Here is a 24,706-nt window from a genome sequence, read left to right as displayed (position 1 = left end):
GCCCTATACTGTCATGTTAATATAGTTGTTTACCCAGTTAAGAATTTGGGGGAGGGCATTATTTTAATGGATAGCTTATAAAAATCTACAGTAGAATGCTTTGTGCATAAATGACATGTACTTGGAGCCATATACTGTGTAAATAGGAACATTGAAGATTGTTGAGGCAAAAACTATGCGTGGTTGAAACCACTTTCATAGATTTATTTATTTATTTATTTATTTATTTATTTATTTATTTATTTAATACTTCAAATTTCCTGTGGTATCCTGTACCCAATGGTTCATACTCTAGGAGGATATCACTTCTAGAATATTATGATAACCTTTGAGAAAAAAGTGAAGTCAAGCTTAGCACTGACCGGTAAGAATGGGGAAAAGCTTTTCACAGAATGAGAATTACTCCACATACCTCTGTCTGGTCCACGCCCCCAAGGCTTCACCTGGATGGCTGCAGTAGCCTCCTGGCTCTCCGTGCCTGTGCCCCCTACACACTGTTGTCAACACAGCCATCAGAGCGATCCTTTTAAATGTGAGCCCTGGAGGCTCTTTTCAGAACCTTGCAGTGACTTCCCTCAAAATGAATGCCAAAGTCTTTACCAGGTCCCACACACCACCAAGCCAAAAACACTTATCTTCCTTCTGCCTGGAATTCTCTTCCCAAGATCATATGTACAACTCACTTCCTCATTTTCTTCAAGTTCCTATTCAGTTGTCATCAGGGAGCTCTATCTATCCCTGAACACCTAACATAATTAGCAGACCACCACTCTCCAAACCCATACCACCTTCATTGTATTAATTCATGTATTTTCTCTTTCTGCCTCTCCCCACTCAATTTTTTTTCTCCATAGCACTTCTCACGCATGGTCTGATTCTATATAGTTGTTTGCTTAATATTCCTCTCCCTAAACATATGTCCCATCACAACAGATTTGTTCACTGCTGTATCTATAGCACTTAGAACAGAACCTGGTACGTAGGAAGTGCTCAATAAATACTGCAGTAAATGAATTGTAAAAAACACATTGGCTGTGTCACAAATATCACATGGTACGAACATCAAATGCTTGTCAGTTTCTGCCCACACTATATTCAAGTTTCTGTGCTTTTGTGTTTAGAACACCTTCCTCCATAATTGTCTCACCCATTTGGCACACTGTTCTTTATTCTGATACAATTTTTCCTGTCACTTTTGCTACCACAGGTATTCTTTTTTCTTTTGCATGTCTTTTCTCTTTTGTTAAAGTGTCTCTGTGCTAAGACGACTTTGCAGTCTTTTCATCCATTCACTCTTTCAGCAAAGGTACTGACACGTGCTCTGAGCTGGCTACTAGGATGCAGCGGTGAGCTAGACACAGGCGTCTTGCCCTGCTGGGTCCTGCTCAGATCTCACACCTTACTGATCTCTGCAGCAGAGCAGAGATTCAATATGATTTTCAGATAGCTTGATTTCTAAAATATTCGTGTCAGTTATGCATGTATATAATTTAGATGTTAATTCAAAAATCTGCCCCTTCCCTTTGCCAAATTTTTCTCCCTGTGCGACAGTATTTACCTTTATATCGCTAATAAATAACTTGGCTGTATTGCTCCCAATTTTTTTCTTTTTCAATTTTAGGCATTATTTCTTCCCTCTGGAAAATAGGACTTACGTATCACCACTGCAACCACCCACCATGTTCCAGATTTAATAGGATTTTGGCTAGTTAATTGTTCCGTGTTTACATTATTGGGACTCTAATTCTATCAAGCATAAATTATACTGATTCCTTTTCCCTTTCTGCCTAACACTCTTTTTCATTTGCTTAGTCATCTTTGCACTACTTATTGCCCCACACTTCCACCCAGTGGTATAAATACATATACTTTAATGCATACAGATACCTCAGGCACTCTTTCAACTTCTTGCCGAAGAGCTCTAGCTTGGAACCTGGAGACTTCTTCTGTGTTCACCTGTTGGATTGCCTTGTAGGCCTGCTGCATTAGTGTCATTTGGATTTCCTTTCACCATCATCCGGGAGATCATTATTACTCTCTTTCTGTATCCCCTACTTTCTGTCTCCCCGATCTTTTTTTTAAGTAGGTTCCATATACAATGTGGGGCTCAAACTCACCTCCTTGAGATTAATACTCTACTGACTGAGCAAGCCAGGCACCCCTCACTGATCTTTCTTGGTTTACTCCATCTTTTTGGTTTTTAGTTTTTGTTTGTTTGTGGGTTTTGTGTCATTTTGTTTGGGGAGTACATGCAACTTGCAGTAGCTTCCTAAGAAAGGGTGTGTGAAACTGGGAGGGGACACCTTGTATGTTTGCTAGTGTCTCTCCTGCTTTCACAGTCAGTTGGCTGCATGTGAAGTTTTAGGTCGAACATAATTTTCCCTTGGAATGTTTGTCTTGCTCCATTATCTTCTAGTTCCAGGACTAGTTGCTGCTGAAGACCAACACCATTCTAATTCTTGATCCCTTGCGTGAAACCTTTTTCCCTGTGAAAGTCTGTAGGGTCGTTATTTCACACTGTTGTGCTGGGTCTGTTTTTATACTAAGAACTTGGTATGTACTTTTCATATTGAAAGTCTAGTTCTTTGGTTTTGTCTGTCTACAGTCTGTCTTGTCTTCTCCTTGGTCTCTTCTCTAGCTCTGAAATCTTATTCAAATGTTAGACCTCCTAGGCAGGTCCTGTCGTACCTTTCTCTCCTATTTTCTGTCATTTTCTTTTTGCTTTATTTTCTGGGAGATTTCTCAACTAGTTATTATAAGCTTTATTTTTTCTCATTTCCCCTATTATATTTTTACTTTTCAAGAGTTCTTGGTTCTCTGATTATCTGTTAGAGGATATAGTTTATTATCCTATTATTGACATTTTCTTCTTCCTGTGTGTTGTCTGTTGCCTTCTTTCTGCAGGAAAATGGGGGGTTCAACATGCAGTTACACAATCACTTAATTTCCTTGTTTTCAGAACGGTACTCTCTCCTCAACTGTGTGGAGCATCTTCCAGAGACCCCATTTTACCCATTTAGAGAAAACCTCCAAATGATCTGTCTGGCCAGGGAAGGGGCTGTTAGATTGCACTATGCCCTGTGCTCTGGAGCCCTGTTTCTTTTAATTTTTTTTAATGTTTTTGTTTTGTTTTTTGAGAGAGAGTGTGTGTGTGTGTGAGCGGGGGAGGGGCAGACAGAGAGGGAGACACAATGTGAAACAGGCTCCAGGCTCCAGGCTCCAAGCTGTTAGCACAGAGCCCCATTATGGGGCTCAAACTCATGAACTGCGAGATCATGACCGGAGCCGAAGTCGGACGATTAACCAACTGAGCCACCACAGGTACCCCTGGAGCCCTATTTGTTTAAAGGATGTTTTAAAGCAGTGTTTCTGGTTTAATCCCACCTAATACTGCCCAACTCTGAGCCTTGAGGGGATATACATCACAGCGCTTCTCAGCTTTCACCTGCGGCTTATTCTGTTTTCTTGGATCCACTAAGACATTTACCAATGATCTGTTCCATCTTGTAAGTTTTATCGCTCTAACTTCTTTGCCATTCTCTCTGTCAGTTTATGCTTTAAAAATTAACACTGGAGGGGCACCTGGGTGGCTCAGTCAGTTGGGCATCTGACTTCGGCTCAGGTCATGATCTCACAGTTTGTGAGTTCGACCCCGCGTCAGGCTCTGTGCCGACAGCTCAAAGCCTGGAACCTGCTTTGGAGTCTGTGTCTCCCTCTCTCTGCCCCTCCCCTGCTCACACTCTGTGTGTGTGTCTCTCTCAAAAGTAAACATTAAAGAGAATTTTTTTAACAAATAAATAAAAATTAACACTGGATTCTCTACTAAGTGGAGTTTTAGGAGTGAGTGGATATGTGTTTGTATTTGATCCACTTGATTCTTGACCTCATTTATCATTTACACCATCTTTTTAAGGCACTAATGAGGCACAAGGAGTAAAAGACAAGTCCCTTGAGCAGCATGTCCATTTTTCTAAATGTCTCACTGGACCCAATCCTAAAATGCGTGTGTGTGTAAAGGCTTTCCCATACCAAGCAATTCTTGGGGCACCAGGCTGAGAATTCAACTCAATTCTGACACTACCAGGAGATCAATGAGATTCCACAGGTAAAGCGCTCAGTCCCACAAGACCTCCTTCCACTTCAGATGCCACTTGCAAGCCCAAGTTACCTGTGCTTCTGACCAACCGGCTACAAATTGGAAGCTTAACCAGCCCCTCCAAGTCAGGATGCCGGTCACAAGTCCTGGTTGTTACCTGTACTTCTGACCAACTGGCTATAGGTGAGAGGTTCCCTCAGCCCCCTCCTTGGGTTTGACTGACGTGCTAGAATGGCTGACAGAGCTCAGAAAAAACATTTACTTCACTACATTACCGGTTTATTACAAAGGATATAACAACCAGAGGAAAAGAGATGCATAGATGCTTGTGTCCTCAGCTTGGGGCCTGCCCCAGTACATATGGAAGCATTCTGGTTCCCCAGAGTGGAATCTACCCAAACCCACCCCTCCTTTTGGAGGAAGCTTCATTACATAGACGTGATTCATTGACCATCGGTGATTGTTCAGTCTCTAGCCCCTCTCCCCTCCCCAGAAATCAGAGGGTAGGATTCCCTCTATTCATGGTCAGTTCCTCTAGCAACCAGCCCCCATCCTTAGGTGCTCTCCAAAAGTCAGCTCATTAACATAAACTCAATTGCAGTGGAAAGGGGCTTCTTATGAATAATAAGACACCCATTTTACCTCTACAGCTCTGAAGGGTTTTCTGGAACTGAGGACAAGAGACCATATATAACAAATATGCTATTACTCTTACTGCTCAGGGAATTCCAAGAATTTGGGGAGTTGTGAGCTGAGAAGAGTGGAGGAAGACCAAGTGTATATGAGAAATACATTTTGAATCACCAGTACACATGAATGACCAAATATAAATGTGTCTTATAAATTACAGCATCGCAGTTGCCTGCAGTACATCCCACTTCAGACTCCGTCTCTGAACCCATTGTCTTCTTCTAAAACCACTTCCCAAAGTCTCTCCACCTTGTTTTCGTCAGCAGACAGCTGTCCCTCTGCCACTAATAAGTTCCTTTTGGCTCTTCCTTACTGTCTCTCACACATAGCCACTGAATTTTTGAGTTCTGCTTATTCTTTCTGTGGCCATCCTTGGGTTTACTTTTCCCTCTCCTATTTCCACAACCAGTGATTTTCATTACTAAGCCTAAATCTGGCCACCAACCAGAAGCAATGCTGTCCTTAGATGTCCTGTCAGTCTTCTTACAGTCTTCTTACTCTCTTGTGCGCTAACACTCAGTGGTGCCAGATGAAATCCAAACTCTAACCTAGCAAATTAGCCGTTGGCTTCAGCAGATGTCTTTCTGTGCCTTTATTGGTGATGCTCTCTCTACCCGGAGTGCAGGTCTTTTGGTCTTTTGGTCAATCTTAGTCCCTTTGGAGCTCTAGTCAATACTGGTTTTCTGTCTGAAACTTCATCTGCCTAATTTCTCCTCTTCACAAGTGCCCTTCCTCGTTTTTGAGTTGCAGTAGGATTGGAGAATCGTCTTCCACACTTTGTTGTTTCACGTTTTAATATTACCTGAATTTTGTTTTGTGTGTACGAATCATTCTAAGCCGCTGCTTCCTGCAATATTTTTTATTACGGCCAACTTCACACCTATACCAAAGTAGAGAGAATAGAACAGTGAAATCCGGTGTCATGACGCTAATATCACCCAGCAGCTATCAAGTCATTGCCAGTCCTCTTTCATCTATATACCCACTCTGCCACCCACTCGAGATTATTTCGAACTATATCCCAGGTATCTTATGTTCTTTCATAAATACAGCTTTCCAAAAGATGATTCTATTCCGTCAGTTTTGCTAGTTACCTTGGGAACATCCTTTTCGTTTTGTTTGTAACAGGATCCAAATAAAATCCATGGATACAAAATTGAGTACTATGTCTCTTAAATTGCTTTTACTTCAGAGGTTTTCCCTTCCTATACGATTTAATGTGTTAAAGAAACTCCAGTTGTTTTGCTGATTGCATTCTCATAGTGCTTGCCATGGTCCCTGTTTCCCCAAGAATCATGTTTGGGTTTTGTAGAGGAGTGAGGGGGACAGAGGAGAATTGAGGGCAAGAGTTCTTTATAGATGGTGCTTATAAGATTCTTGAAAATTGAAGCCTAATGTCTTATTTCTTCATAATGAGCGCATGGCAAGGAAGGTTTGAATTGACCCTGTATTGGTGTCATTTATTTGTTCAAGTACTTATTAACTTTAGACAAATGAACAACTTAATTTTTGTTGGGGGTAGTAGTTTTCCATTTCTTAAAAAGCCATTGTTATTCTGCCATCCGTGCATCTATATTAAGGTTAGACTCCATGTTTGCAAAAATAATTTGATGTGGATGGTGTGTTAAACCAAGGTACTGTTTGGAAGTAATAGCATCAAAATGATAACCTTAAGAAACTTGGTGCTCCTGGTGGCTTAGTTGGTTAAGAGTCTGACTCTTGATATTGGCTCAGGTCATGATCTCAGAGGTTCCTGAGTTCTAGCCCCACGTCAGACTCTGCACTGACAGCATGGAGCCTGCTTGGGATTCTCTGTCTACCTCTCTCTCTGCCCCTCCTCTGCTTGTGCGCTCTCTCTCTCTCTCTCTCTTAAAAATAAATTAACTAATTTTTAAAAATGGTATCTTAAACTAGGTAAATGAAAACTGGTTTGAGGGAAAACTTCAGAGAATTTATTTTCATCTCCATTAAGTAATTGTGACGTGTTACTTTTTAGAGTAACTGAATTTTAAAATACTGTTTCTTCATTTACTCAGCACAAGCATTTCACTGAAGATATTCAAACAAGGCAGTATCGCTCGTTGGAAGTTCTGATAGGATCTGGCTATAATACCCCTGCAGACATTTGGAGCACGGCATGCATGGTAATGTTTTTTCCCCTTGACCTTGTTATGTGGTAGCTCTGTTATGTGGTATGTGATAGATGTTACGTTGCGTTACGTTACGTTACGTTACGTTACGTTACGTTACGTTACGTTAACGTTATGCGGTAGCTCTCTGCCTTGCTCTGTTTGCTGATTTTCAGTAGACTAGTGAATTTTACAAACAAGAAAATAAAACTTTTTGTGACATCACTGGCAGTCTAAATTTTCTGTCTGGATAGGTAGGAATTCAAAAGCTAATTAAAAACATCTGGCATTCCATTTGGTTCTGCCAAACTGCTGTTGCGCTGAAGGCACCAAATGTTTCTTACTGCTGCTGGGGGTTAGGGGCTGTTAGAAACAACTGCTAAGGTGGTACTGTTTTTGATGAGGAGGTTACAGGTACCCTTGCCCTTTCAGCTCTCATCTGTTTTCAGATCAGGGAAACCCCTGGAAACTACTTCATTCTGTACAGTTTGACAGTTCCTCAGACATCTTTACACCCCACAAGATGTGAAGCCCAATCATCCTAAGATTCTTAAATGGCTACTTTGTCCCTGGCAAAGTACTCAAGAGGTCAGATTTAGTTGATACTAAATGGTTTCCCACAAATAGCCTATGTTAGAACATGTTCTCTTGTTTCCTGAAATAGAGTATACTCTTTCATTTGTAATTGTGTTTCTTGTTTCTCTTCTACGAAGTTGTGAGTGCCATGCTGACAGGAATCGTGGCTGTTACGTATTGCTAATTGTGTGCTTCCGGGCCTGGCCCGTTATGAGTGGGTGCTTACAGTGCAGTTGTGGTGGTAACTACCCAGAATTCTGGCAGACTTTGTAGAGTAAGGGCATAATTTCCCACGAGACTGCCTTCATTTCAGACTCCAGCTGCAGACTCTGGAGTCCACAAGCCACCTGCTTTTCTGACCTACCGGCTACAAATTGGGAGGTTCCATTATCCTTTCAGATTCAGTAACTTGTTAGAATGACTCCCAGAATTTAGGAAAGTGTTAAAACTGCTATTACAGTTTTGTCATAAAGGCTACAAATCAGGACCAGTCAAATCAAAGCATGCATAGGGTGAGGCCTAAGAAGGTACCAAAGGTGAAGCTTCTGTGTCGTTGGGACGTGTCACTTTCCCAGCATATCAGTGTGTACCACCACCTAGGGAAGTTCACACAGCTTCAGGTGTCCAGTTTTTTTTACTAAGATTTCATTACTTAGTCATGATCGAGTGAATGAACTCCATCTCCAGCCCCCATTCCTTCCCTGGAGGTTAGGATAATGCTGGCTCAAAGCCCCAGTTCTCACACAGTTGGATCTTGTGCAATTAGGAGGCATATCCAGCCCCCCGGTCTTAACTGTGTAGGGGGGTGCCATTAAGTACTCATCACTTGGAAATTCCAAGCGTTTAGAGGCTTCCTGTCAGGAAACAGAAACAAAGACCAAATAGATTCTTTATTATATAAGCAGTACTTAGTACATATTTGTGGACCATCAAATGAGGAAACTAAACCAGAAACCTGTTAAACTGTCATTTCAATTAACAATATTCACAGTCAACTCTGGGAAAAACTTGAGAAACTACAGACTAGAAGATCATAGATTTCTTGATACGCACATTCCTGAAAAACTATGTCTTCCAGAGATAATAGAGTTAAAACTGTGTTGTTAATATGGCATGACCTTGTAAATCATTCTGTTAGGTAGGGTGTATCAGGGGTCTTTTAAGATGGCTGACTGCCTGAAATGTAAGGTTTGGTACTGTGCACCAGATGGAAGAACACTGGAATAAAATCTAACTTCTTTTAAAGTTTTATATTTGGAAGAATTTGATTTGCTAGAGAAAATACGTGCTAGAGATGCCACCGTTTACAAAATATAGCTAGTTTATAGATGACGTATGATTTATTATGATGTGGTTCTTAGTAGGAGGTTAACTGTTTAGGCCAGTAGGTCCTGCGTGCTATTTAGTACATTAATACTAAGGCAAAAAAATAAAAGGGGAATTAACCTTGCCTCCCGTTAAGTGGACCAGCTCACATGCAGGAAATTTCTTGACCAAGGGAAGGAAAGCACTTACCTGATATGACAATATTGTGACAAGTTGAGCCCCACTTGTTCCCCCAAATTTCTCTCGTTTTGCTAATAGACCTAGAAATGTTGCCTTACGTTTAGCCATAACCAGAAAGTAAAAACAAATCCTGGAATATCAGAAGTGCCTGAAAGCGATGGATCATCCTGCATCTGATACAATTAATTAATAGAAAGATTGGACCCTCTCTGAGAGAGAGTTTGCCTGCCACATTCGTGATTGAGACTACCGAGTTAGAAGGGCAGTTATGAAAAGGGAATGTTCTGTGAAGACCATTTAAGAGTTGGTAAAGAATAGATGTTTTTAAATCCTCCGTTCTGTGGATTTTGACAAATGTACAGTGACCTATATCTACCACAAGAGTATCCTGCAGAATGGTTCCACTGCCCTAAGATTGCTCTGTGCTCTGCCTGTTCCTCCCTCTTCCTCCAGCCCCAGCCCCTGGCCACCACCAATCTTTTTATTGTCTTCATAGTTTTGCCTTTTTCAGAAAGTCATATAGTTGGAGTCATAAAAAATGTAAACTTTTCAGATTGGCTTCTTTCACTTCATAATATTCAAATATTTAAGGTTCTCCTTTGTCTTTTCACGACTTGATGGCTCATTTCTTTTTCAACACTAAGTGATACTCCATTGTCAGGATGTGCCAGCTCACTGGATTGCATAACTGATGTTGCCTATGTACGGCCGCGTGACCCTGACTGTCACAGAGCAGGCTCTTTGGTCAGCGTGAGACAAGGGCAGGAGGGGGAATTAGGAGCCCCTACATTCTAGGATGGGCTTTTTTGCTTGTCAGTTTGGGTCACAGTTTTCTTATCTGTAAAGGGAAGCGTATTCAACTGAAGTGTTCCGTAACCTAGAGCTTCCGCTAGTTTCGAATTTTGGTACTGTGATCTTTTGGTTTGGTTTGATTTGTGGGGGGATTTTTGCTATTACTTACAAAATGGTAACTACTAGCATCAACCTTATGTTCCAAAAAATAGTTCTGTCAGAGAGCTTTAGGTAACTAGTTATAAGTATCTAGACGAAAAGATTTAGAAAATACTAAAATCTTAGAAAATATTCTTTACCTCTGTGAACTTTAATTTCAGGATATTTACTGAGCTCCCACTCTGAGGCTTTGAAAAAGTACTGGTTTCTGAAGATAGTAACAAACTTTGATGAATAAGAATTAACAGGGGTTTTTTTTTCCACTTTGGGACTGTAAACCTCAGGACAGTAAGGGGGTGGGGGTAGAACACATACCAGGTTCAGTTTCAAAATAAACTGCTGGGATGTAAAACCAGCTATGCCTGGTAAGAAGCCATAGCATCCCTGACATTTTAGGGACTGTCCTGAAACTTCTAGTTTTGTGGCCTGGGCGGTAGTACAGTTCAGGTAATGTCTTGAGAAAAGCTGTCCCATGGGAAAACTGCAGAAGCGGACACTGGCAAGCACTGAGACCTGCATCTGGGCCCGAGTTAGAGAGTGTGCTCCGGAATCCACCCCGTGGTTCCTGTAATTGTCTGGGCCACTTAGTACCATCGACTCGATCAAAATTGACCCGTGACTAATGACTTACAACTGTACTTTTATGCCAATTAGGTTCTTTATACAACTGCAGTTGTACTACTTGCTTTTAATCCATCTTTTTATTCAGTGAAAGATTAACGTCACTCAGATGCTGTCTTTCCGTACTGCTTGGCACATATTCTAAAGGAAATTACTTTTTCACGCTTCTTGAACACTGTTTACAAGAGCTTTTCTTGTAGAAGACGTGTCTTTCTTTTCTCGGTGGTGAATGCTAAATGTGCCAGTCACATAAAACATGAATTGCTCTTGACCACATTTACACCCAACCCTTTTCTGATTTTCTATAGACCTAGGAATTGGAAGTTCTATCTAAAACTTTAGGGAGTATGTTCCAAAGCAAAACTTTGAAAAACTATACTTTTTGCCAAATAATAGTCATACGTAGGTAGAGATGTGTCTGTCTCAGTTTTTTGGTTTTGACGCTGGGTACAGAATCTTAATTTCTAGCCATGTGAAATTACAACATAAGAGGAGCTGCTGTTCTCATGAATAATTTAATAACTTAGAACCACCTTAATATCCAAATGTACCCCACTCAGCAAAAAGATAAACTCAAGAGAGCTGAATTGCTGATGGGGGGAGGGGATAATCCATATGTTGATGATGTTATTGCTGTTTTCCTGCTTCATTTTACTAAGATACAGGTGTGGAAGGAAAGCTCTTTAGGAATAATCTTTAAGATATTTTTTTTAAATGATCATCTGTGGCTTTTCCAGAGAAGGAAAAAATTACTTCATATTGAGCCAAATAGCAAGCAGTAAGCTTCCCAAAGGCTTCCTGTTGTTGCTGCTTTCATATATTGTCCTCTTTTTCTTAGGCGTTTGAACTGGCCACAGGCGACTATTTGTTTGAACCGCATTCAGGGGAAGAGTACACTCGGGATGAAGGTGAGTCCTCTTAACTGAGGATGTCTGTGCATGGTAGTTACACTTGTGTGGCCGTGTGGTTTGTAGTACTGAAGAGCTTAGTCTTTTTAGTATGCTAAGAATATATAAATCCCAGAAAAGATAGAAATATAAGATGTTTTATATTAAGTATTAGGTATACTCAATATTTTATAGTAGCTATTAAAGAACTCTGTGAGGATTAAGAGAAAAGGCTACACATGGTCAAACTAAAAATTGTATTTACTGGGTAATTTCTTCTAAAACATCTAGTTATTTTCCTTTCTCTATAAATCAGTGATTCATTCTTTACCCCATTTGAATTACCTGTTCGTCAGCTTGCTCACTTATGCCTGCAACTTTATTTGGAAGTCAGTAATTTTATAGGCAAACATACGATTTGAATGGTGTTTGTGAATGCAGAGACTATATCCTGTTTGTATACATTCTACAATATTGAGCATTCTCTTTTTCTAAAAATTAAAGCCATACTTTTTTTCTTTTTAAATGATATTAACATTTAGAGTTCCATTTTATTTATTTATTTATTTATTTTTAATTTTTTTTTTTTTCAACGTTTTTTATTTATTTTTTTTGGGGGGGGACAGAGAGAGACAGAGCATGAACGGGGGAGGGGCAGAGAGAGAGGGAGACACAGAATCGGAAACAGGCTCCAAGCTCCGAGCCATCAGCCCAGAGCCCGACGCGGGGCTCGAACTCACGGACCGCGAGATCGTGACCTGGCTGAAGTCGGACGCTTAACCGACTGCGCCACCCAGGCGCCCCTAGAGTTCCATTTTAAAACAAAATATTATTGGCTTACATTTTGTGATAGCCGGTGGGAAAGGCCCAAGCTGTGAGCTGCTCCATCTGAGAGGCTGTAAAAGCAGACAACTAAATGTGTGATTGTCGTAGACTGGGTCTGGAGTTCTCTCTTGTCCAGCAAGAGAGTGGGATGCAGGATTAAAATGCAAGAGAGGCTAATGTTCAGGAGTTGACAAGAGCCCTGAGTAAGGGTCCTTGCTCCATTTTTATTAGGATCAGAAGGCTTACAAGCGTGGCAGATGTGTAAAAGAGACCGTGAAACCATGAACATTAACTCATAGACGGGGGAATGAAGAGTTTTGAAGATAGGCGGTGTTAGGGGTTTGGGTCAATACAAAACAAAGCTGGGAGGGAGTTTGTTTACAGCAGGCCTGAGGCACCACCTTTGTTTACCTAAACTGGCCTAGGGGACAAGACAGAGCCTGCACCCTCGGGTCAGCAAGGCACCTTTCTTTTGCTAATTAGCTCCACTCTGGGCACTCTGGGCTCCACTCTGGGCTCCACTCTAGGCCCTACTGGGGTCTATAGCCCTATTTACCTATTTTGGTCCTTCTTCCCTGTGAAAGCAGCTTTTTGCTATTGTACTAAGTTGGGGGGGTGTTTCTGCCCTGAATACCTAATCTTGTTTACCTCATTTTTGATACTTTCATCCTGAGGCTTTTCTATTCCAGTATTTTGTCCTCTACTGGGGGCCTTTGCCCTGTTTACCTAATCTTGGATGCGTTCATCCTGTAGCTTTCTATTTCCTTATGCCTTATTAACCCATCTGTGCAAGCTCAGGGAATTCCTAAGCTTAATCCCCACATGTGATTTTTTTTTTTTTTTTTTTTTTATCATGGTGGTGGCCAGATAACTTAGATGAGATAATTGTGAATGAAAGAACTGTTAAAGAGGTATCTTACCTTCTTGATTAAACAGTTTGGGCAGATTTTGTTTTCAGGATTAACGGGAATTACTTTGAAAGAGCACTAGCAATATACCCTCCCAATAAGGAAAATATGTCCTTCACTCCCTGTGCTTTCCTCCATCTTAGGGAAATCAAGTTTTGTGCCCTGTGGAACCAAGAAAGCTCTATTTCTCACACTGTGGTCCCTTGGGATATTAGTAGGCATTTTTAGTAGGACCTCCTGACATTCCTAATAAGTACTGTTTGGAAAATGTTGCGCCAGTTCCCATAGCCAAATGCCTATTTTAGTGGGTACAGTATATATGTGTTTTCTATACATCAGCCCTTGTAAGAATATAACTGTAATTACTGTCTATGTACACACTTAATTTTCCCTAGTCTTTGCTGCTTTTTTTTTTTTTTTCTGGTTGTAAGTTTGGCACTATAGACTTACACCATTTTAGAAATGCCCTACTATAGAGGTGCCTGGGTGGCTCAGTAGGTTGAGCGTCCGACTTCGGCGGCTCAGGTCATGATCTCCCAGTCCATGGGTTCGAGCCCCGTGTCAGGCTCTGTGCTGACCGCTTGCTCAGAACCTGGAGCCTGCTTCAGATTCTGTGTCTCCTTCTCTTTCTGCCCATACCCTGCTTATGCTTTGTCTCACTCTGTTTCTCAAAAATAAATAAATGTAATAGAAAGAAAGGAGGGAGGGAGGGAGAGAGAGAGAGAGAGAAAGAAAGAGAAAGGAAGGAAGGAAAGAAAGAAAGAAATGCCCTACTATCTTTGTTTGGGAGGGTAGTTGATTTTTTTTTTTTTCTATTTTTGTACACTCTCTGTAAATAGTGTGTGGTACAGAACACATAGAGCAGCTGGAATTATATTGTATAGGATCTTATGCTACCAAACTTGATGATTGAAACATATATAAAAAGTCCCAAGTAAGGAATAAGGGAGAACCACCTATCCTAGGTATTTCTATACAAATTTATTTCCTCCTGTACCAGTCAATACTAACAGTCTTTAGGTGAAACTTTAAACTACTGCCTAAGAGGCCCATAAGAGCAGAAAACAGCAAACCCTTATCCTCCAGCCAGTGTATACATAGTTTGTTACAAGTCACGGTAGGACTGGGGCCAACCTAAGAAGCGTGTTCTCTGATGATATTCTCCAGCCCCTAACTCTTGGAATAATACTTGGATAATTTTCCCTATCAGGTATATCAGCCCTATGATCAATTGATAAACCAGATACAGGTTGCTGGAACTAAATGTAAAAACACATTCAGGGGAAAAATAATTCCTTGGTATAGGAAAAATATTAAAAGAACCAATACTTCACTTGGAAGTTTACAGAAGATAAACTGTGGTCTCATTTATAATCTGTTTATACAAAGACATTTATTTGCAGGTTTTGCCTAAAATAGGCAGAAATTTCTTAGCAGCTGAGTCCTTGTTACCGAACTATAAATTCAGTCAAAACTGCCAAAAGGTTATAGTGAATTCATGAATGTAAAGCCCTCTTAAAATGACAGCACTGGGTCCTTTACATGAGAAACATATAGGACCTGAGACATTCACAAATTCCCAGATATATTGATGTCTCTGGCATATTATTATTCCCCTTTAAGGTAACATTAGAAATCTTTAAGTAATTCCTTTTGATCTTCATGATTCTCTAACAGGATTAAAGTCCTTTTGTGACTAGCAGCCATCACTTTTTAAAATGTACTTCGTATTCTTAGTTACCTGCAGAATAAAAAAAGGTAGTAGAGCTGCCTGTAAGCGTGGATGGATGCTGGCCAGTCCCAGGCTCACCTGGGGACACACTGGACACATCCCTGGCAGTGTTCACAGTCCATATTCATGCCGTGACAGTTACAACGCACTGCTATGATGTGGGCATCTTTTCGTGGCCTACAGAAGTCAAGTAGCTGTATTTTAAAATGTTTTTCGGGGCACCTGGGTGGCTCAGTCAGTTAAAAGCATCCAACTTTGGCTCAGGTCACGATCTCACAGTTTGTGAGTTCAAGCCCCACAACGGGCTCTGTGCTGACAGCTCAGAGCCTGGAGCCTGCTTCGGATTCTGTGTCTCCTTCTCTCTCTGCCTCTCCCCCACTTACACTCTGTCACTCTCTCTCAAAGATAAACACTAAAAAAATTTAAAAAATAAATGAAAAGTAAAATGTTTTTCTCTAATTTGTACTTAAAATATGATTTATTTTAAAACAAATAGCTCTGAACTAGACATGATGAGATGTGGGTTTTCATTTGAGTTCTAGCTCCTTTTAGCCCTGTACCTTCAAGTAGGCCATTTATTCTCTCTGAGGTTCTATTTTCTCATCTTTACAATGGGGTATTAATCTTTGGCCTGTTGTACAGGGTGGTCGTGAAAACTCAAATAATCATATGTGATAACTTAATCGTCATGAACATTGTTAAATAGAGTGATATTATTACGTGAAGCCCAGGGCAGTATCATAAATAAATAACAGTTCCAGAATGTATAAAGAATATTGGTACAGTTTTTCACCTCATCTGAAAAACCCACCTGAACCTAGATGTATAGGCAAAATAGAAATAAAGATCTAGTTAAGCCTCCAAACTCCAGAGTGGGACTTGCCAGCTGCTATCAGGTAACCAACCACCTGAAATAATTTTCGACCTTCCCAGTCTCCCCTGGAATATCCTTGGTTATATTTGTAGTTACTCTTAAAGAGCTAGTCCTTGAAAAAGCTATTCATAAAAAAAAACCCTTTACAGCTTGTCCTTGATCCTGTTCTTCTTACCCTTCTATTTTAGACCACATTGCGCACATTATAGAGCTGATAGGCAGAATTCCAAGACGCTTTGCCCTCAGTGGGAAATATTCACAGGACTTCTTCAATCGCAGAGGTAGTATTATTAACATGAGTTTTCATCTAGGCCCCAGGTATACAACTTAAGGAAGCAGAGCATTCACACCAAGATTGTTTTTAGTTATCTTATCACTCAAGTCCCACTGGAGTGGGTGCGTGATTTTATTATGGTTTTCTGGACTCTCCATTAGGTGGATAGAGTCCTCTTCCTATTTAGGACAGAAAGCAACCCTGAAATGCTTCATAAAGAGGTGTGCATGCTACTCTTTCTGCCATTGTCTAGAACTGCATTTGTTACTCCTGTTATGTATGTCTTTTTTTTCCCCTTTCCTGAAATGTTTGAAACATACAGATCACATTGCATTGATCATAGAACTTCTGGGGAAGGTGCCTCGCAAGCTCATTGTGGCAGGAAAATATTCCAAGGAATTTTTCACCAAAAAAGGTAAAATAAATGTGTTTGTTCCCAGACATTAAGGGGGCAAAGTGTTTAAAAATGAAGAGGTAAGTACTGCTGGGTACATGTATTCCCAGCACCTATAGAAGAATGGTCCTGTCTTGACTGCTGAGCTGTCAAGAGCAGAGACTGGAACCAGACTATCTGGGTTCAAATCCCAGCTGCTACACAACCTCAGTCTGCTGATTTCTAACTGGAGATTATAAGTGTCTACTTCATATTGAATAAGTTACTTTGTATATAGTACCTGGCACATTGATTGCTCCTATTATAGCACTTCTGGAAAATGGGCAGATTTTTGCTAGCATTTGGTCTAAGAACTGCCTCTTTCAAAGGGCAAATCATTTACTTCAAGCTTCCTAAGGGCAGGATTACATCTCACTCTGTCTTGTGGCCTAGTGACACCCAACATAGTCACTTAAGCCCATCAGTTCTACAAATTAACTTTACCCTTGACAATTTTATAAGTTTATGTCATCACTGAGGAGTGAAGGAAACCAAGAGAATACTCTTAACTTCAACTTTTTGACTCGATAATATACATTGGCATATTTAAATGTGTACTTAAGCATACAAATAAAATTTGAAAGCTGAAATTTGAACACCTGACATGGAAGGGATTGGAAGACTGGCCTTTTTTTCCCTTTTTGCCATGACTCCCTTTTTCCTCACAACCTCTACACTAATGCCGAGGAAAATCATTTTTCTCAACACTTGACAGCAAGCATCCTCAGAAACATTTAATGTTTCTATTTTGGCAGGAAAATACTGAAGTGCTTCATAAGAGTTCCTCCTTGCACAAAGACCAGTTAATGGCATGCATATACCGAGTAGGTAATTAATCAGGCACTCACTGCCCACAAAAGAGACCTCAAATAAGTGTTGTAGAAGTTTTAAAGCAGCATTTACCTTAATAAGGCACTGTAATTGACCTTATTTTTTTTTAATTATCATTTCAAAGAAGCAAAATTTAGAATGACATTCCAGAATACTACAAAGTGTAGCGTAGCTATATCTGAAACCTGTGTGGGGTTTGTTGTTTTAGTCTTGTTGCTTTTATACAGGTTTGGCGTGGTATTAGCTCTTACTGCCTTATTTGGAAGCAATATTTACTAGACTGTTAAGTCAAAAAAAAAAAAACAACAACAGTACAAACAAATTGTTCTTGGTATGTGGTAATAAACTGCCTCTGAACACCATATGACACCATGTTGCATATATAGGCATTTAATATTCATTTTAGTGAATACCTAGTTCATGCTAGGCCTGCCCAATTTGACTGGGACAGAATATTCTGGAATGGTGGAGCAAACAAATCATCTTAAGTTTTTAGTCCCTCATAATGGAGAATGTGAGAAATTTGAATGAAGAAAGATTCAATTCTGGTGGCAAAATTTCTTTATAGAGCACCCGGATTAGTTCCTGGATATCCACAAAAGGCTCTTGTCACTTGTCAGTGTCAGTCAGTTTCTTTTGTATTGTCTTTATCATAGGTGACCTGAAACACATCACGAAACTGAAACCCTGGGGCCTTTTTGAGGTTCTAGTGGAGAAGTATGAGTGGTCTCAGGAAGAGGCAGCTGGCTTCACGGATTTCTTACTGCCCATGTTGGAGCTGATACCCGAGAAGAGAGCCACTGCTGCCGATTGTCTCCGGCACCCTTGGCTCAACTCCTAAGCCCCAGCCTAACAGTGCAGCAGAGATCACATGCTGACCCTCACCCCTCCCCAACAAGCATTTCCCTCTTCCCTTTTCAGGGTGAAGCTCTTCCTTCAAGGGTTTCCTAAGGGGTTTTTTTGTTTTGTTTTTTTGTTTTTTGTTTTCTTGTTTTCTTTTTTTAAATCAATCTGTTCATTTGGGTTTGCTTACTTGACCCTGTGGAGATCCCCCACAGCCATTGGGCATCCTAGGTGAATTTGGCCTTGATTGGGCTCTGCCAAAGACGAATAGACTAAAATGTGAAACAGCCTCTCACCCTGTACCCTTGTCTTTCCATTAGAACACCCTTTAAATTATACACATCCTTTTTAAAAACTATGAAGATGTATGAGCTCATCCTTTTATTCACTGACTCTAAGAGTCAAATTTTCTAGTGCGTATCCTAGTGCCAGCATAAGGATGAGAAGGGGAAAGGGTGTTACTTCTGTGTACAGCAGAGACATTAAACTTGCTGTATCCAGGCTGCATCATCTACCTGGACTGTTTCTGTTGCTCTCTATGTTCACATTTTTTCCTGCGACTTTCAGGCTATCTTTTTAAAGGAGCTGTATAAGCTCCAAATTTGGGTACCATTTTATCACTGTTCAAAGCACTATCAAATTCCTTTCATCCTTTAATAACTCTAAGATCCTTGAATCTTTGGTGTGATTTTTGATGAAAACAGAAGCGGAACCATTGATTTGTAATTTCTGCAGAACCACAGCTGTTTTGCAAAACAGTCCTTTCCTGTGTGTCTTCTGTTACCCTAACAGCAGAGTTCGTTCATTTGGCTGTTTTGTTTTTCATTGTTTTAACCCCTGGCTGGCACTTTACTCACTGCACTTGAGTTTATTGCCCCATAACTAACTAAAGACTTCAGGATGACTCTAGAAAGGAGATCTGGGTATCAGAGATTTCCCCTCTAAGAAGAAAATGCCCTAGAATTCCTGATTCTTTTCCAATCAGTCCCCTACTTGTATTCACAGCTTTTTCTTCATCTTGTCCAAATTTAGCCTTGAAGCAGTTTCCCTCTGTGGCTTAGCCTTTCTCATTTTCTGAGAGGCTTCAGGTCTTAAGTGAAATCCCAGTATAGAAGAACCAAGGGGAAGGGTGGGATGGCACTTTTTGGGGTGGGGGTTTTTTTGTTTTGTTTTGGAGGGGGTGTTTTGTTTTGTTTTTATTTTTGTTTTTTGTTTTTGGTTGTTTTAAGATTAGCCATTCTCTGCTGCTATTTCTTTGTATAATGTAAGTTTTTAACTGCAATTTTGGGATAATTGAAATGTACTTGAGGCTTTTTTTTTTTTTTTTTTTTTTTTAATGAGAAAAGGCTCTGTGAATCTTACTTTAGAATGGGCGTCTCTTAGACTTGCCCTAGACATCATATATTCCTCGGGTCATATTGAAAAGTAAAAGAGGGGCAGGCTTGGGGTCACAGCCACTTGTTCAGCACAGACCAAGTGGGCCTTGAGGACTACAGCATTCTGCGGAGACGGCTCCAGGAGTGATTTACAGAAAGCCAAGGAAGTGCAACTTAAGGCTCTCCTAGCAAAGCTGCTGATGAGACTTTCAGGTAGCTGACCCTCTATACAGGAAATTGGAGTCCAGATTCTGCCATTTTTCCACCAACAACAGCAAAGGAAAACATGGTGCAATTATGCAATCCATTTAACTCATAAACCTAGAACCCTGAGTACCGATGGCCAGCCATTCATCAGATCCTTGATTGGGTAGTCCTGAAATCAGACATGTTCCTGTAGAAAGAATTTTAAGTGAGGCTGTCTATGCACCTATCAAGAATAAAGAAAATAGATTGTATCCAACAACGGCAGGGAAAATCCTTCGGCACTTCTAATCCACTTTGGCTTTTCAGCTGTATATACATCTAAAGCAATAGCAGACTAGAACTGAATTCTTTTCTACACTGTAAAATAACAATTGTGGAATTACAGGAATTCTGGTGATGATATTAAAGTAAAATAACCAAAACACAAATAGAAGGCCCCATTTTAACAATTGATGTAAAAAGAAATTTTAAGAAGAGAGAACCTATAACTTCTTTCTTGGACATGTTTTCCCTCCAAATAAGGGCTTTTCCCCCTGTCATTTAAGGAGCCAGATGAATTAGAAGCCGTAGAAAGAGGCAGCTATAGAAATTGATCTTCCAAGTACCCCATGTACCTTTATTGAACTTAATCATAATACTGTCAAATTGCCATGATCTTACTAAAGGATTTCTATTGCTGTCAGTTAAAACCCCAAATGCATTTTTATTCTTTCTATCAGGTGCATTGTCTGTTTTCTTTATAAATGCAGTACAATAAACAAATTATTTAATAACCTACATGTTTCCAGAGCATTTCTGTTCATTTGTTGCCCAAGTTGGTCTGAGCCAACCTTCAGGATGGAGGAAAGGATTGGTTGAGTATGCTTTTTGTACTTAAATAAGCAGTGAAATTGTATAGCTTGAACACATGCCACTTTATGTCATTTGTAGCTTTGCTTCTATCTTTAAATTGGGGGTAGGTGAGATTAACAGTACATTTTGGAAAGTTTTAAGAAAATTGTTATTCCCTATATCCAATAGCATTTTCCCAGAATATTTGTGGTAATGTCTTTCCCACCCCGGCCTCAGATTACAATCATTGTAGATGCAGAACGCCAAAGATTTGTGAACTCTGCCTAAGGCACTGGCATGACAAACCCTATTGTGCCCAGGCTCTCATACACATCTGATTTATTGCTTAGCACAAATTCTTAGACATGGAATGGCTGGGCCAGGTTGTAAGCACATTTTTATGGCTTGTAGTGAATGTCCCATAACTTCTGTGGGAAACGGACTGTTTGGCTGTGACTAGCAGTGTTTGGATGGGCCTGTTAGGATCGCACTCATTTTATTCCTTTTTTAAAATCTTTTTTTTAGACTTATTTTATTTTTGAGAGAGCACAAGTGGGAAAGGGGGCAACAAGAGATCACACAAGAGGGGGCAACAGAAGATCTGAAGTGGGCTCTGTGCTGATAGCAGTGAACCCCGTGCAGGGCTCAAACTCACAAACAGATCATGACCTAAGCCAGTTGGACACTCCACCTACTAGCCACCCAGGCGTCCCCACACTCATTTTATTCCTGATGCCCAGTTTGCCAAAAAAAACAGGAGTGTCTTGTTTTAATTTGCAGATTGGATGACTAGTGAAGTCAGAAACTTGTTTCATGGGTTTTTGGCCATTTTTATTTGGTTGTCTACCTCCATTACCCAGCTCTATGTTGGCGTGCTTCCCTATTTGATTATGTGGTAAGGATTTGTTATATACTAAAGATGATGCATTTTTATTATTTTCCATCACATACTTTTCCAATTTTTTATTTGCCTTTCATTGTTATGTTTGTTAACGTTATTCAATAGAAAGTCCTTCCCCACCCCTGAACTACATAAACTGTCCTAGTTAATTTAATTACATCATGCTGAAGACCTGTGTAGTGTGTTCATATTGTAGTGTTGCCCAGAAGAGAATGTAACATGTTTAAAAAACAACCTAAACGAATTAAACCAGAATTCCTCAAACCAACGTGTTGGTTTACTGGACTGACCAGTCTAGGCGGTCTCACTAGGCCTTGTGTCAAATGTATGGGCCTAGCGCTCAGAGGGTTTTGGAAAACTTCATTGCTGTTGTCCTAGGAGAGCTTGTCGCAATCTCAAAAGAACCAGCAAACGGAGATGGAGTTAAACCATCCCCCTCCCCGGACCCCTGCTTTTCACTCTTCATTTGCCCTGAGTGTCCACAGGGGAACCATTTAGCTGCCCCAGAGCAGGCCCAGGTTACAAGACTGTATTACTGCCCATTCTTTTATTTGTGAAACCTGTGGAATCTAACAGTCTGCCCTTCTGAGGAAAGGGATTTGCTGTTGGATGACTGTCTCATAGAAAATGGATGATTTAGGGGCGCCTGGGTGGCTCAGTTGGTTAAGCGGCCGACTTCGGCTCAGGTCATGATCTCGCGGTCCGTGAGTTCGAGCCCCGCGTCGGGCTCTGTGCTGACTGCTCAGAGCCTGGAGCCTATTTCAGATTCTGTGTCTCCCTCTCTCTCTGACTCTACCCCGTTCATGCTCTGTCTCTGTCTCAAAAATAAATAAATGTTAAAAAAAAAAAAATTAAAAAAGAAAATGGATGATTTATTGATAATAGAATCAGAGTTACATTTACTCCAGAAATCAGGCCTAATGACACCAAAGAAGCTTGAATAGTCGTCAGTTCTTTGTGTTTTGCCCGCCAATGTGGTGCCTTTGCAGTTGGCAAGGTATTAGTATCTTAACATCGCTTGCATAGTCTTCAGTATATGAGGATTATATAAACTTGTATATATTACATGAAGATAGTATGTGAACCTTGAGACCTACTGAGGAGGAGGTTTGTCTCTGTCACTAAAGTCCTGTTTTTAAAAGTTGGAATTTAAAAACTACACGCATGATGTGCGTTTGTCTTTATGTCTTTGCACAAATGCCAGTCCACACCAAGTCCTTGTGATATCAAATATCTCCGTTAAAAAGCCAGAAGATTGAAGATGATCTTAAGTGTTTAGAAGTTTTAACGAATTAAGCAAGTTTACGTTAGTATGTAGTTGTGTTGCTGACCATACCATTCCTTATAAGGGAGGAGGCTTTTTTATCATAATCTTGTCCTTAATGCAGATGTAGTTTTTGCCCATTTTAATACAATAACAATTGGCAGAACTTGACCGTGTTGTAGAAGTGCACCGGCTGCCTGCATTTGAGCTATGCTCCTAGAAGTTGTGCCTTTAAGACGTTGCATTGATTGCTTTGGATTTACTGAATACGGAGGAGAGGACCATCAGTGTTAGAAATTAGTTAACACTAGGGGCTCCTGGGTGGCTTAGTTGGTTAAGTGGCTGACTTCAGGTCAGGTCATGATCTCACGGTTCTTCGTGGGCTCAAGCCCCCCACATCGGGCTCTGTGCTGACAGCTCAGAGCCTAGAGCCTGCTTGGGATTCTGTGTCTCCCTCTGTGCCCCTCCCCTGCTCATGCTCTCTCCGTCTCAAAAATGAATAAAATGTTAAAAAAAAATTTAATAAATTAGTGGGCCCTACCAAAATGAACAAATCAGGAGACTATAGATGCTGGAGAGGATGTGGAAAAACGGGAACCCTCTTGCACTGTTGGTGGGAATGCAAATTGGTGCAGCCACTCTGGAAAGCAGTGTGGAGGTTCCTCAGAAAATTAAAAATAGACCTACCCTATGACCCAGCAATAGCACTGCTAGGAATTTATCCAAGGGATACAGGAGTACTGATGCATAGGGGCACTTGTACCCCAATGTTTATAGCAGCACTCTTAACAATAGCCAAATTATGGAAAGAGCCTAAATGTCCAACTGATGAATGGATAAATTGTGGTTTATATACACAATGGAATACTACGTGGCAATGAGAAAAAATGAAATATGGCCTTTTGTAGCAACGTGGATGGAACTGGAGAGTGTGATGCTAAGTGAAATAAGCCATACAGAGAAAGACAGATACCATATGGTTTCACTCTTATGTGGATCCTGAGAAACTTAACAGAAACCCATGGGGGAGGGGAAGAAAAAAAAAAAAAAAAAAGAGGTTAGGGTGGGAGAGAGCCAAAGCATAAGAGACTGTTAAAAACTGAGAACAAACTGAGGGTTGATGGGGGGTGGGAGGGAGGGGAGCGTGGGTGATGGGTATTGAGGAGGGCACCTTTTGGGATGAGCACTGGGTGTTGTATGGAAACCAATTTGACAATAAACTTCATATATTGAAAAAAAAAAATTAGTGGGCCCTACTATAAATCCTCTTGAGGTTCAATAACAAAGAGGGGTGAGTTTAGAGGGTCAGAGCCCTTGTTTGATCTTCAGCAACTTATTTCAAAACAAATACGTATCCATCAGCATGTAAGGTTACTGGACTCTAACCTTTGTTTCGATAAACCATTCTGGGAAGTGCCCATTGCAGCAGAAAATAATGAGTAACTTCAACTTTTAAAAAGACTCCAGTGATTCCCACACGGATATGAACACATTTTTGTAATCCCCTCACCTTGAATGTGGGCTGGACTTAGTGACTGTTTTAACAGATCAAGGCGAAAGTGACAGATGTTACTTCTACGATTGGGTTACAAAGGGCTGTGCCTGCTGTCTTCTCTGCCCCCCTCTCTCGTTCTGTCTTGGAACTCTTTCTGGGGAAGCAAGCTGCCATGTGAGTAGCAGTATGGGGAGGCCCACAGTCTGCATCCTGCAGACAACCACTGAGTCTGGAGGCAGATCCCAATAGCTTAATTGCAGCCCTGTGAGAAACCTTGAGACAGAGACACCCCTAACCCACAAAAACGGAAACGTTTTAAGCCACTGAGTTCTGTGGTAATGTGCTCTGTATGCAGCAACAGGTAACTAATACAGGGATGTAAGACAAAGCATTTAAGATATCCATCCAGTTAGCATCTCAGATCTGACTAGTCCTCTCTTGACCATATCGGCCCAG

General features: G+C 40.7%; 1 protein-coding gene across 1 annotated transcript in view; it reads left to right on the top strand.

Moving 5' to 3' along the window:
- Positions 1–20,536, top strand: part of SRPK1 (SRSF protein kinase 1) — an 82,054-nt gene extending 61,518 nt beyond the window's left edge. Inside the window, 4 exon segments of the mRNA XM_060615310.3 lie at positions 6,823–6,930; positions 11,408–11,477; positions 16,392–16,484; positions 17,990–20,536. Of these exon segments, the coding sequence (XP_060471293.1) occupies positions 6,823–6,930; positions 11,408–11,477; positions 16,392–16,484; positions 17,990–18,174 (456 nt within the window). The 3' untranslated portion in view covers positions 18,175–20,536.
- Positions 20,537–24,706: the final 4,170 nt, after the last annotated feature.

Source organism: Panthera onca, chromosome B2 (genome assembly GCF_046562875.1).
Source record: "Panthera onca isolate mPanOnc1 chromosome B2, mPanOnc1 haplotype 2, whole genome shotgun sequence".
NCBI classification, from domain to species: domain Eukaryota; kingdom Metazoa; phylum Chordata; class Mammalia; order Carnivora; family Felidae; genus Panthera; species Panthera onca.
This window is presented reverse-complemented; position numbering and strand designations above follow the sequence as displayed.